The following is a 15272-nucleotide window of genomic DNA, read 5'->3' as shown; positions in this document are numbered from 1 at the left end:
GAATTTTGAGTCAGCTTTCCAATGGTACCAATGCCATTCTCATATTCAAATCACAGTGGGAGTTATTCAAGATTTAGTGAAGTAATGTCAGGATTTGCTTGTACCAAGAATGGGCGTTTTGTGGAATTCGTGTCCAAAGTTCTTAGAACCTCTTGGAATGTTGTGAAATGATTAGTTTAGGTTGCATGGACCTTATTTGACTTGCTTGGAGTCAAATAACTCTTCTTAGTTATTAATTGACCATTTTGTCCTTGATTAACGGGTTTTGCTCGTTTTTCTTTATCTTATCGTTTCTTCTTCGTTTGAACCCCGAATCATGCGATTCTTGAGTCCATATTGATTACTTTTTCATTCTATCTCCAGTGGTGTACTCGGTGGCACTCGAATTCATATTTTTAGAAATGACTATTTTGTACCTAGGGGCTTAATTGTTATTTTTCCTATCTCTTGCCTACACACTTTATTCATTTGGATTCCGTGACCTCATAGAAAGTCATATTAGGGTCTTAGAGGTGTGTTATGCTTTGCGAGACCATTGTCTTCTGTCTTGCTTCCGCATCTGGATTTGTTAACGGATCAATCTTCGGTGTTATAACATGTTTATGTGTTTCTTGATAACACGTTTGGTATTATGACATGTCTCTATGCTTATGTGTTTAAAAGCATCCTTGTTTGACATGTACGCTTATTTGCTTAAGTACTTAATTGTTTAAACAGCTTTCTTTGATTACTTTTTCATGACCGTATGTTGCATACCCTGTCTTGCTTTGTGTTTGGTACATTCATAGTGTGAGTTGTATTCAATCATAATAACTCGTGTTATTATTGATCTCGTTTCTTTTCCACGCATATAGCGTCACAATCTTGACTCGCGGAGAGTCTTCTTGTTAAGGCTCAGGTGAGCAGTTATAGTTCCGTCTGGCGAGATGAGACATAGGCCACGGAGGCAACGTTTAATCTCATTTTCTTTTATCTTTTTGTGATGTGGTCATGGTGGTGTTGGAGGTGTCGGTGTCATCTCTTAGGACTTCATAGTGGTCTTGATGTCATGACGGCATTGAGGTCTTTGTTTCTAGTGTCGTGGGACGATGAGTCAGGACTGAGTCGAATCCTTCCTTAGGGAGTTGGGAAGTTGCCTTGTGAGCCTCAGGGTGAGGTTCTCGTGTCTTGTCTTCTTAGGGCGATGGTTTCAGGATTTGGATGGGTGTGTTGACCTAGGATCCTTCTTGTGTTGCCTTGGTTAGCTCTTACGGGCTACGGCTGGGATGTAAGTGGTTTCGTGTAATTAATTGCATTGGTGTAATTAATTACTCTCTCTTGTCATTAGAGACTTGGGGGCATTGTGTTAGGGTTCTGGTAGAATCCTGTAGAGTTCCTATCGAGCTCATTGGCAGACGTTTGGGGGTTTTCTCATTGATGTCTTGTAACGGTTAGCCTTGGGGTTGTCCATTTCGTTGTTGCCTTGTTTCGTGTAGTGTTGGGATTCCATCAAGGTATGAGCTGGTCTTGGGAAAGACGTGCTGACCCTATGTTTAGTAGACATTAGTGGTCATTAGGGGGAATGATTCCTTTCCTCGTAGTGAGAGATTGGACTCATCCAGGTTTTGTGTTACCTTTTCTAAGAGGTTGTTCCTTTTGAGAGGCATTCCATTCATTTCTTTTGATTTTACGAACTTGCCATTTGTATGATCACTTTTGCATGTTTATGAGCCCCATTGTTTTCAGGCATGCCTTAGAAATATGTTTAGGATTTATGACTATATGGTAATTATATGAAGATGTATATGATACGTTGCTTATACAGTATCTGCTTACCATGTTTATGCCGTTAGTGGGGTATAGCGCGTCGCTTTTTGTTTGACCCCTATGTGATAGGTGGTTTATTTGGTTCACCTTATGTGTACTGTGTATTTAGTACTATGATATTATTTGATTTATGTCATTTAATTTTTGTGAGTATGCACTATGTGAGTATTTGGTTTATACTGTTTCATCTTTCCTGCACTTATGTTGGGTTTTGTGACCTTGGTTGTTGGGATAGAGATGTATGAGCTACATTGTAGACTTATATTTTGAGGTTTTAGCTGTCCACTATAAGGATTTTGACCCAACATTTTGTCTTTTATATGTAGCCTTATGGTAGGTTTATTTCGGATTTCTGCTAGGGTGTTCGGTTTTGTGGGTCCAGTCCATTGGCTTGAGAGCACAAACTTATCAGGCTGTGGGTTCGTGACTGGTGTTGTTGTTATGGCATTTTCAGATGTGGGGGTCGCTGTTACTCCAGCGTTACGGATTTAAGGCCTTAAGCGTAATGGTACCAATGACATTGTTGTTAGAGTTTTGGGATTAGCTACCCCAACTTTCCCAGAGGCTTGGTTCCCGTAGTGCTTTTGGTAATGATCATTTTTGACATTGATGTCATTTGTATCGAAAAGTTTCTTTCTGAGTTGATCTGTTGGGGGCAAGTTATGAACTAGTGCCTTATACTGTCATACTACCTTACTGATAAGTAAGTGTGGACGGGTTCTGGTCATTGTTCGTACTGCCATATCATTCTTAGCCATCTGTCATGATTTGACTTGTCGTTGTCTTGGGGATTCTCTCGGTGATTGACTTTGAGTTGATATGCTGATTCGTTCGGGAAGTGTCACCCAGTTCTGGGTTTTTGTGTTCTTTCAGGTGACCTTTAGGCTTTCGGAGTTGTCTTTTACCACCTTATGGTTTGTCCTTTGGTTTGATCTTGTTCGGTTCTCTTTTGTCTGTTCCTGATTTTGGGGACTAAATCCCTTTAAGAAGGATAGGTTGTAATGACCCGATCATTTTCCTTCCTTTCCTTTTTCTCAGATTTTCACGTATATTTTTTTTCCGTTGATCTTTTCTTTTTTGAGTTCAGTTTCTTGTCATCTCGGGTGCTCTGGAATGATTTCTGAAACTCTTTTCTTTGAATTGACAACTTCATTTGAGGACCGCGTCATTTCCACATTTTCATTTTTTTGACACTATTCACTTTTCGTCATTTTCCCTATTTTGTCTTTTCCACGATTGTCACTTTGCTGGCATAACCTCACTTTTTGTGTTTGAAGTTGGTTTTTGACTTCACGTATCTTTATTCTAAGTGGTTTCCACGAAATATATATCTTTACTTTTGCAGTAAAGTACTCCGGTTGCTCCTACTGTCCATAGGGGCATGGATGCATAATTTTTCAGAATCTTTTTTCTTTTCTTGGGTGTTTTTCGTAAATATCTTTTGAAGATATTTTATTTTAGGGGTTTTTAAGAAAATATTTTTGAAAGATATTTTCATTTTAGGTTATTAGTGCAGTTTTCACTTTTTGGAGGGGCCATTGTGCAATTAATAAAAGTTATTGCAAAGACGCCTCGTTTTGAGCCTGGATCCTCGTACGGGTTTCATTTTCACATTTCGTCAAGTTGTGTGCTCTTAGAATTTCCTTCTGGTCGTTTTTCTCCAGTTTCAAGGTTTCTGGCCCCAGTTGCCGCCGAACTTGTTCAGGGTATATCTCTCTACTCGGGACTCGATTTTTGACGCCGTTTCTTCCGTTGTTCATATTTTCTCATTTTGGTTCTTTTTTGTTCACGGAGTTTTGCCGTTTGAGCTCATCTGCTCAAATTTCACTTTTTCGGACCCAGCGAAGCCCTTTCGGGACACTTTTAGGATTTTTCTACAAATAGGGGACTTAAAGTCATAAAGTCAGATGTTGTCATCTTCCTCCTCTCTCTTGGCTGGCCATCATTGACAGCCATGGCTACCACTTCTCTCTCTTCTTTTGAGCTTTTTCCCTTTGTTAAAAAGTCGTAGTGCCTTTGTGTTTTATATTTGTCTTGATTATACGCATCTTTCCCCTTTATTAGAATCCGTTTTTGGCCATTTTTTGAGTTCGGGTTTGAGGTCAAGTTAGGATTTGGTATGTTCTCTTTGGAGTTTATCGTTCACCGTGTTGTCCCTGACAAAACTCTGGAGTTTCGTCGGATTCGGAGCGATTTCATGTTGGTGGCATTTGAGATTTTCATCTCAAATTGAGGTAGGGGGTGTTATAGGTTATTATTTTTGTAGATTTCCCATAGTTGTTCCAGTGATTCAGTTTCACAAGTTCTGACTCTGAAACGTTCAGTAAAAAGGATTCCAGAAAAAGAAGAAAGATCTGCACTTCACCGGCAAGATCACGAAGTTGAGAAGGTTACTTGGGAGCTCGAGCAGGAGGTTCGCTCCAAGTATCCAGTGTTGTTCTATTCCCCAAGTATGGTTTGATTTCGGGGACAAAATCCTTTTAAGTTGCGGAGATTGTAATGTTCTTGTTTTTTGTCATTTTTTAGGAATTTTTGTTTTTACAAGAGTACTTTAGTCTTTTCTCGTTTTGCGTGCTGGACACCGTAGGGTATGCCGGATATTTCTGAGAGTTGGGTGAGACATTTCCTTGGGTTTAGGACTCTTAGAAATGCACCGGTTGCTATTTCAGCATTTTTTCGTTTTTCAGACCGGAAGGTCCCGGGTGGGACCCGCTACCGGAGTTGTTGTGTACGGGAGTTGCGTCACGGGTCCATGGCATTTCATGCATAATTATTTTATGCATAATTTTATGTTATAAGTTAAATTGGGTGGTTATGTAATTTGAGTATATACATATATTTTGTGGTAGGAAATTAAAGGTGGGATTTTTGTGTTAGTGGTGGGACCCACCAATGTCCCTTTTTCTCTTTATGGCCTATAGGCCATTGCATGGCCTCATTTTCCTCTCTCCTTCCCAGGCAATCTCTTTCTCCCTCTTCATTTCTTTTTCTTTTTCTTTTCAATCAAGCTTTCAAAGCTTGATCTTTCCCACGTCTTTGGGAATTTGATTGTACCACTTGAAGCAAAGTCGGAGAGCTCATCGAGGCTGTCAATTTGATAGGAGCTAAGCACCATTTAGCCAACCATTGGATTTTTGAATTTAGGGCTTGATTTTGGGACTTTCTCATCTTTTGAGGTAGGGGTCTCTAATACACAATTTCTTGTACTTTTGTGGATTATTCTTTCTTAAATTGTTGTCTAGCATGCTTAACTTGTGTAAATTCTTGTAAAATTACTTAAATGTTATATATGGAATGTGTAACTATATGGTAGTTGATATGTTGTGAAAAGTATGTGTGAAATTCTTTGGTTGAATTGGTGATTAGAAGCATGAAGCATTCATGCATCTATTGGGAAAAGAAAGGGGAAAAGTATTTTAAGACAAATGAAATTATTTTGGGAAAAATGTTTTCTAAAAGTGTTTGCGAAAATCGGACGCCTAGGAGTTGCCTAGTGGTCTGTGGTGTTAGTGTGGTCTACAGGGAACTAAGAAGAGACCCTAGCGTGGTTGAGCTAACTAGGCCGGATACGACGCCTTGGAGTTTCCTTATGGTCGTGGATGGTTAGTCAATCCTCCTTTCGTGACGCCTTGGAGTTGCCTTGGGTTGGATTGCACTAATGGTTTGGAAGATGAAACAGTATTGTTTCAAAAATGGGGAGTGGCATTGCATGACATTGCATTCCATGACATGGCACGGCTTATTTATGACTTGGTAGTTGTTGTTGATTTTGATGTTGAGTGTTTCCCCGGTAAGGCATGATCCCATTTTCTTTACTTTCTATTCATTGTATGAATTCACGGGATCACAAAAGGTGTGTCTTAGGCGCCTCCTACTGAGTTTATGATCAGCCCATTATCTTAACATTTTTCAAATTCGGGAAAAGAAGTGGCGGACGAAAATCCACCACAAGCTTAGTCGGGTTGAAAGAGATTTGGACTTCTTTTGTGTTTGATGTGTATATTACCCCCTTTGTTGTAAATTGTATTAAGGGGCATCGTGTATCTATTCAACGGGTAGAAATGGTTTTGAGACCTCGGCACCATCTTTTAGGGTCTCATTAGGATTTTTATCTTCTTTTGGGTTTATAGCTTTTCTACGATGTAATTTAAAGTCATTTTGTTTATGAACATTGTAATCGAACATGTATGATGAATGTATGATGAAATCAAAGTTTTCCTTACGTTGCCATGTTGTAGAATTCATTAAATTAGCTTGCTAAATAGTTTATTTTACCATTCATGTATGTTGGGACTGATAGGGTTGAATGTACAGCTTAGAAATGTATTGGGGTAGCAAAATTTCAGACGTCCCAGGTTGGGAGCCGGCTCTCCCTTTTTGGGAGTCTACTCTTTTTAGTCCGGTAGCCAAATTTCATTAAAAACATAGCATGGAGCGTGCTCTTTTGGAGCGAAGCAGGCTCCTTCTACAGAAAGGAGACAGCTCCATCCAAAATGGGAGTCAGCTCCCTTGTTGCTTGTCTCTCTTTTTTTCTTTTTTTTTAATTCAGACTTTGGATGGCTATAACTTTCTCGTTTCAAATCCAAATGGGTTCATTCTTAATTCAAATTTCAAGTATTTTCAGTCAGCTTTCCAATGAAATTAATTTCACTCAAAAATTCAAATCGTAGATAGAGTTATGACCTTTTTAGTGTGGACTGCTCCGGAATTCCCTGAAAACGAAGGGCGTAATTGTGTGAAATCCACATTCTTATATTCGGGACTTTGTGTCATGGGTTCAAATGACCCTTATGACTAATGTTGACCTATTTAGACTCATTTAGAGTTATATAATTAATTTACACACCCTAGTTGACCGTTTTGTCCTCGGTTGTTTTCGGGTTCGAGTAAGGACCCACGAGTTCGGGTCGTTACAGTACGTTGAGTGACATTGACCCAAACCTTTAGGTGCATCAGTGCAATTTACCCTAATTTCAAAAACCAATTTTGTATAAGCCTGGATTTTTCTTCACGTATATAAAACAAAACTGTCAATTTCAAAAAAAATGTGCTCCTTTCACACATCTTTTTCCATTTCCATTAAGGTTCATATATATGTGTATGTATATATGTAAGCATATGTGAATGTTTCTATTATACGTGATTCAAATTTCTGCGCATATTGCTGTAGAAGGAAACAAATCCGATGTCATTTTAGATAACCCCATATGGATTTCATACGACCAATGCAAATTACCAAGTTGATATTTAAGTTGATAAGGTTTCACAAACATAACTTACAATGACATAGATGATTGAGAAGCAAGCAATTGTCCAATATCTTCCTAGATATGCATCAGCCAGAAATGCTCCTATTAGTGGTGTGATGTAGTAGGTTCTAGACCAATTCAAATCATTCTTAGAAGCGGTAGCACTGTACTGGTTCAGACGATGCTTGAAATAAAGTACCAGATTGATGTTACGGCAACCTTTCACAGCATTCATTTCCTCCCAATCACCATAAAAACCTATAAAAATTTTGACACAAATTTCAGATTCTTTAAACTTGAGTAACTGATTAATAAGATGCATACATACGTAGGATAAAGGGACATGCCTGACATGCCTTCCATGTTCCTGTTTTCTTCTTATTGACAGGATTATTTTTGTAATCCACCGTCCCATCTTTCATATACATATCATCTTCTGCCAAGCTTACCTTCCCATCTTTACTATAGATATCATCTTCTGCCATGGAAGTCTAAAAAGTGCTCTATGCTTGATTTAGCATTCTATTTGTTTAGCTGGACATTGGGCACAGAGACAAATTCATTTCATGGAGGAGACAACATGAAAAAATTGGTAGAATTATGATTCCTCTGCTATATGATTGCTAAGAGGAGAGAAGAAAAGAAATGAGCATTTTGGCAGATTAGGAAATTTTATTCTCAGTTTTATTTTCTTCTCTCACTTTTAGCAACCATTAGGTTCAATCCTCACTCACCGGTATCTGAGCAATTCTTCTGTTGCTTTTACAGAACTTCCTTCTTGTATCATCAAACCGTCACCCATTAATACAACACCAACATTGTTTGATTCCAAATTCAAAGCAATGCCTATTGTCCCCTCTTCAAATTCTACTAATTCACCTGCCATTACTTTATCAAGACCATGAAAACGAGCAATGCCATCGCCTACTTGAGGTACAGTACCGGTATTTACAATCTTTACTTCTCTATTATATTGCTCAATTATGTTCACGGATAATATTACTTAAGATTACTGAAACACAAATCGAAGGTAAACGTACAAAACAATATAGACTATAAATACCCATTTACACATAATTCAGAGGTCTAGCCATCATCTCAGAGGCTCAGAAATCAAAACCACCCCACCCCAATATATTTATGGGAAGCTAATTTTGAATAAATGAATGGAATTTTGTTACGACAAATGCAGCGAACCCAAGCAACAATTACAAAACACGACAAAAAAATAAACACACCATGCAAAGATTTTTACGTGGAGATTAGACGAAAGTCTTTAGTATGTGTAAAATGAGAGATTACAAGTTTCAGCCCTCACTGTCTTTTCTATATAATTTTCAGTGTCTCTGGATCATACACTTTAAACCCTAAGCACCCTTATATATCGGGCTACAATAGCACTAATTAAGCTCCACGACCCACAAGCAAAACGGGTCAAAAAATTTCTTGTCGCAACACGACCTGACAACAAATTCGGGCCACAACATCACATCTTAACAAAATGAATGAATTTAAACATAAAAAAATAAAACTTTACACAACTAGGGAAAAAAAAACTCAACACATTTTTCACATAAAAAGTTTATGTGAAATATAAGATGAAGCCCAAATATTCATCAAATCAAACTTTTGCAATGTCACTATCACAAGAAATGATGATGATGATATTGAAGATCACGTTACAAGAGTGGAAAGTCATGTGCCAGTTATTCAGGACTGCAATGTGGTCTCTACCACCACAGTGCAGGACATGTAGGAGAGGAAACATTTTTGTGTTCGGACATCCAAACACAAATACAGCAAGAAAGGCTGCATTTCTGATTTCTCCAATAATTCATTAAAACAATTCCCATGAGCTCTACCTTTTCTATAAAGCAAAAATGCATACACTTTCATCTAACTTCATACCAAAATATATGTGCGTGTAACACTATCCTTTGCTGGACCCAAAAAAATATACTCACTCACTCGTGTTGTCTCCCATGCTTTATTCTATTTCTTTAGTGTTTTGTGCAGAATACAACCCAGAATCTTATTATTAACCTGATTCTTGGTGCCAATGACAAACATGAGGCATAAGCCCACCATTAAATTGACAAAAACCTACTAAATTTATTATTAAGAAGATTTATAGATATATTGGTTTAAATTAGTATAATTACAGAAATAAACAAATAAGCACGTCCTTCTGTCAATGCAATTTTTACCGCATGAATCGTCAACAAAACAAGGCACAATATAATTTAAAAGGATTGTCTATCAAAATACCGCTAGTGGTGCTTGTAACTTGGTGCAATTGATCTTAAACCTGCGATGCTGAAAAGACAAATTTATTGAAAAATCATTAAACTAATCATATTTTATGTGATACAATGTTAAAAAACTGATAAACATGTTCGTAAAATGAGCAGCCCCCTGCCTTGCAATGCACAAAAAGAGATGTCCATGCGGACATACAAGAAATCATAAACTAAGAAATGAGGCACATTATCAAGTCCCACGTTACGAAACAGAAATGAACTTGTATAGAGCCCATAAAGCACTAATAACGAAAACATGCAGCATATAAGTCCATCCACCTCCCATAGCTTGGAAATACAGATATTCAATATGAAGATAGGTGCCCGCCTAGGCACTTGGAGTGGTGCCACAAGTCAAGTTAATGCCAGATCAAGAGGAAAAGAAAAAAGAAAATAAAACGCATCCATAATACAATTTTTAAGTTTCTACTATGCAGTTGTTGGAGGCATAACCATATTACATACAATAAATTGAAATTCCTTGTCCGGACTTGATAGAAAATATATTGAAATAACACCAAATTTCAGAACAAGTTCTTACAAAGTTGAGTAGAGTATTTCAGGATATCCACAAAAATATTAATACTACAAAGCATTCAATCTAATAAATTGTGGACGTCCAAATACTGAATGAACATCTCATTTAGCTCTGACAAAAACCCAGGAAAAAAGTATCCGATCTCCATTGCTGCATCAGCTTCCATATAGTCCTAGGCAAACAAAAATATGTAATAAATAATTAAACATTAAAAATAAATAAAAATTTTGAAAAATTAAAATTCACACCTTTTGGTTTCCCAATGATTGGTGCAAATATTTTCCGGAATGCTTCACAAAGTTTGTTATCAACATATTTAGCTCAGACAATGAAGAACCGTACTTGCACGCGCTTATGACTTGATTTTGAAATTTAAAATTCATCATGTCATATCCAAGAAATTTCTTTCCATTTGCATGAGTTTTATTTACGATTATGTAACGCCAGTCCATTCCACAGGGAGGATACGTGAGTGCGTTCATCGTTTGCCTAACTGAAGTGACGGAGCTTTGAAGACGTTTCTCCATATAGTGCCCAATTGCCACGTAATAATTGAATCTCTCTTTATCAGTCATGAGGACCGGGTGATTCCTCAGATTTTTGGCGCTATAACACAATAAAGCAATTTAATAAAAGTGGGGGATCTAAAGAAAATACAAAAATGATATTATTGGATGATGCAAGTGGAGAACTCACCTGGCCTTATCCAACTCAAAAAATTTCAGGAATAATTTCCAATCCAAATTTGTTGTATTTGGCTGCTGACATTGTTGGGTTAGAAAACTCTTGAGGGCCTGCAAGTCTTTAGGCGTTATCAATTGGCTGGAAAAAATGAGATACATAGTGTTCCCGCCTCTCATCACATATGAAGAGGCGTCATCGAGAGCACCATGTATCATGTCCTTCTCATGAATATCCTGGATGGCACCTAAGATGTTTCTGCAAGTACAAAATATTAAACTCTAATATTAACATTTAAAAATATATATATGAATAAAACAAAACAAAATTAAAGAACCTTATGGATGTTTTCCAGAAAGGGTTCAAGTCCAAGCTGTTGTAACTGTTCCTCACGAAGAATGCCTCTTTTGAGTAGTGCTCTCTCATTGTCCACTCTGAGTAGTGCTCATCAAAGTGGTCATAAACCACTAGAGCATTTTCCCCTTTAGAGTCGAGAATTACGTCTTTTGGTGATAGGAGATAAGGATTTCTGACATCTAATGAAAATGACGACGCAAGTGAATCACAAAAATCTGGCGGACGACGGAATACTCTTAACTTTTTCACGCTTGTTTACAAATCTTTGTCACTCACCCTCCCATGATTTGCTCATGTCATTCTCCCAATGATTTGCTCATGTCATTCTCGGATTCGTATTTAAATTCCGTTCTTAAATTTACCCACAGCTTTCTCAGCTTTCTCAACTAGATCCTTCGGATTGGTGTTTAACATTAATTTTAGCTGAAACACACAGAAGAAATTCAAGTTTACCAACCCAATCTCATCAATGCGGATCAATTTGAACAAAATAAAGAGCGAGATCAAAAGAAGACAGCAACAAAACAAAACAAAACAAAAAACCAGAAAAAAAAATAATAATAATAAAAAATAAAAAAATAAATAAGATCATTCTTATAGAGGAGAGGGGTTGCAACCCTAAATCATACAGAGGAGAGGAGAGGACGCCACCCAGCCAAGGGTGGATACAGGATTTCTTAATGGGGTGGGCTAAATCAAAATATATCAAACCAAAATCAACGGTTGTTTAATTCAATTTTAATTAATTAACAATGTTTCTTTAGATAATTGACTGATTAAGGCATAGAAAATCCTATTTGGGTAATTAATAAAAAAAATTACCAATTTATTTCTAAACAATTCACCACTCAGTACCCTATATCTTCTTTTGACCAATTTACTAATCCTATTTGAGAATCTACTAGTGGAAGCAGAGTGTGAGGTAGTTCATGGCAAGCCCCTTCCAACACTATGGAATTCACTCAAAACCATGCTTTTTGTAAGTATTTTAATATTCAAGAAGTAACTTTAGAGATTTACCCTATACTAATCAAAGTTCTTGTTACGATTTTTTTTTAGTTCTGAAAAGATTTACATCTTAAAAAAACTAGGCATGTTGATAAAAATTGTTTTAGATTCAATCTCGGAAGATTTCCAATCCAATTCAGATTCTTCTTTTTTTCTTTTTTCATGCCCAGATTCAAATTTTGACCAATTTACTAATCCTATTTGAGAATCTACTAGTGGAAGCAGAGTGTGAGGTAGTTCATGGCAAACCCCTTCCAACACTATGGAATTCACTCAAAACCATGCTTTTTGTAAGTATTTTAATTTTCAAGAAATAACTTTAGAGATTTACCCTATACTAATCAAAGTTCTTGTTATGATTTTTTTTAAGTTCTAAAAAGATTTACATCTTAAAAAAACTAGGCATGTTGATAAAAATTGTTTCAGATTCAATCTCGGAAGACTTCCAATCCAATTTAGATTCTTCTTTTTTACTTTTTTCATGCCCATATTCAAATTTTCTTGTAGACATAATTGACAACAGAAGAAGAAAAAAAAAAAAATATATATATATATATATATATATATATATATATAGAAATAAAAATATATCAAAGTAATAAATCATCCATGAGCCGAGGATGTTTCCAAAGATGAGCACTTATCAACATCATCAGTAGTCATCACTAGGGTATTAACATCCTCCATCTAGAATCGTCATCTAGAATCATTTCTGTTACATAGATATACATTTGATTAAGATAAACTGGAAAGAGACTTCTTATCATAATTGGTCATTTTAAAACCAACATCACGGCTACAACGGTAAGGGGATTTATATAATTCAATTAGCTGGACAAAAAAAACATACCTATTTTCTTTTTTGCCAACTCCACCCATTCCTATCGACTCTCTTCTTTCATAAAAGAGACCTATATTATTAGGACAAAAGAGGAAAAGTTTTAAAAGTGTTAATAAACTTGTAAAACATATATTCTGAAATTAAAAACTAAACTTCCAAATCTTTAATTCCCATTAATAAATCGTTCGAGCATCACATCATAACAATATTATATATATGTATGTAGAAACAAAAACAAAAACAAAAAAATCAGTAAGTAAAACATGAATAAATATACGTAACCAATAGCTAAAAATGCCAATTAAAATTTTAGAAAAAGTAAGAGTTTGTACCTGATGACTGAGGAGGCATGTTTCTTGAACCTTGTTCTTGCTAAATGTTAAGGCCCGATGCTAATTCTAAAAATAAAAAAACACTAAGTTGTAAGGAAAAGGTTTCACAATCTCACTCATAACAATTAAAACACCACCATCTAAGTACTATCTGTATCATGTATCAACCCAACCCAAAAATGCTTTCAGTCAAAATGTTGGATACCTATCCATAGAAAGAGGTATAATTACGGATAGGTGTATTATACTCGGCTCTTATGTTAAATTAATCCAATAACAAAGTACAATGCATCAGTTTAAGAATAATCTTCAAAATTAACAAATGAATATCCTCTATCATGCATTCTAATAACAAAAGAAAATCAAAAACCAAAATTTGAAAATAAAAATATGCCAGAAAGATTGAATATATCCTTCGTGCATTACACAGATTGTATTTCTATGTGAAACAAAACATTATTAGTAGGGCGGATCCAGGATTTCTCAATGGGGTGGACTAAATCAAAATATATCAACCAAAATCAACTGTTGTTTTATTCAATTTTAGTTAACTACCAATGTTTCTTTAGACAATCAACTGATTAATGCATAGAAAATCCTATTTGGGTAATTAATAAAAAAAATTACCAATTTATTTCTGAACAATTCACCACTCAGTACCCTATCTCTTCTTTTGACCAATTTACTAATCCTATTTGAGAATCTACTAGTGGAAGCAAAGTGTGACGTAGTTCATGGCAAGCCCCTTCCAACACTATGTTATTCACTCAAAACCATGCTTTTTGTAAGTATTTTAATTTTCAAGAAGTAACTTTAGAGATTTACCCTATACTAATCAAAGTTCTTGTTATGATTTTTTTTAGTTCTAAAAAGATTTACATCTTAAAAAAGCTAGGCATGTTGATAAAAATTGTTTTAGATTCAATCTCGGAAGACTTCCAATCCAATTCAGATTCTTCTTTTTTTCTTTCTTCATGCCCAGATTCAAATTTTCTTGTAGACATAATTGACAAAAAAAAAAAATAGAAGTTATAGAAATATATATATATATATATATTTGTTTTGCTGAAAAATAGTTAAGAAGTATTGCCTAAAAAATATAGTTCAGAGAGTTATTTATTTATTTATCTTTTTTTTTTTTTTTTTCAGAAGCTCAGAAAGTTATTTGTAAATTTAAACATAGCAGGGTCAAATTTTTTGCACCCTACTCAAAAAATTTGCCATTTTACTTTCCTCTAAACAATGGAAAATGAACCAATAATTTAAAAAATAAAAGACGTAAAAATTTCAATAAACCGTATCTCTCTCAAATATTGGTTTATAGGTAATAAGATGCTTAACAAGTACAAACAAATCATAAATAAGTCAAATTTGGTCACGATCTAAAAGTTAGCATGAAGGGCTCCACTTTTTGACTCAACAAAAGCAAGCTTTACTAAGCACAGGTATTGACTGAGTCCATAATGGGGTAAATAAATTAAAACCCAACCCATACATACAAGTTAGCAGTTGCAGAGAGACAGGGGGCAAGCTTGAGAGTTGAGATACAGCGGACCAGCGGCTGAAGCTTGCGAACGGCTCAGATCTGATAAATGTTGGGTGCTAATAACATCAACAAAAAAATAATAACCAAAAAATAAATTAACATAAAAATCTATAAAATAAAAAAAAGAGAGAAAAGATAGAGACAGAGAGAAAGATCTATACTAACTCAGATCTGATAAATAGTTCGGCTGAAGCTTGCGAACGGCGACCTAGAATTGGAACAGCGGCCGATGGAAACTGTAAGATATGGGTTTTGATTTTTTGAACAATCTGAAATGATACGCCGATATGGGTTTTGATATAGGTAATAGGTTTTGATTTCTTGCAGACAGATAGATAAACTGAAATATATGGGTTTTGAACTTCTGATTCTTGTAGATTTTGTAGTTTGCAGTTGGAGAGAGAGAGGGAGAGAGAGGGAGAGGGAGAGAGAGAGAGAGAGGATGGGGCAAGTTCAGAGTCGAGAACGAGAATAGAGATGGAGGCGAATGGGGAGGCTGAAATGATTTGCCCTAAAAATATTTCGTTTTTAGGTGAACTATAAATTTTTTGAGCCCTAGACGACCGCTTTTGTCGCCGTGGGTCAGGCCGGCCCTGGCTTTTTTGAGTTGGGAC

The 15272-nt window shown here is 35.9% G+C and overlaps 1 protein-coding gene across 6 annotated transcripts in view; it reads right to left on the bottom strand.

The window, feature by feature from the left end:
• Positions 1–15272, bottom strand: part of LOC132269570 (uncharacterized) — a 40653-nt gene extending 25381 nt beyond the window's left edge. The window contains exons 1-9 of one of the 6 annotated variants that reach the window (XM_059770806.1): positions 14824–15265; positions 14612–14714; positions 13113–13178; positions 12790–12850; positions 11208–11354; positions 10912–11110; positions 10590–10832; positions 10142–10499; positions 9729–10065 (exon numbers count right to left, since the gene is read on the bottom strand). In XM_059770806.1, the coding sequence (XP_059626789.1) occupies positions 9952–10065; positions 10142–10499; positions 10590–10832; positions 10912–11110; positions 11208–11226 (933 nt within the window). In that variant the 5' untranslated portion in view covers positions 11227–11354; positions 12790–12850; positions 13113–13178; positions 14612–14714; positions 14824–15265 and the 3' untranslated portion in view covers positions 9729–9951. Of the gene's footprint in view, positions 1–9728; positions 10066–10141; positions 10500–10589; positions 10833–10911; positions 11355–12789; positions 12851–13112; positions 13179–14611; positions 14715–14823 lie in introns of those variants that run through there. The other 5 variants (XM_059770809.1, XM_059770807.1, XM_059770808.1 and 2 more) reach the window with 5 other exon arrangements.

The sequence above is a fragment of the Cornus florida genome, unplaced genomic scaffold (genome assembly GCF_030987335.1).
Source record: "Cornus florida cultivar Cherokee Brave unplaced genomic scaffold, ASM3098733v1 CherokeeBrave_3.0.0_Hap2_Chr08, whole genome shotgun sequence".
Classification (NCBI taxonomy): Eukaryota; Viridiplantae; Streptophyta; class Magnoliopsida; order Cornales; family Cornaceae; genus Cornus; species Cornus florida.
The sequence above is the reverse complement of the archived record's forward strand: the minus strand, read 5'-3'. Positions and strand labels throughout refer to the sequence as shown.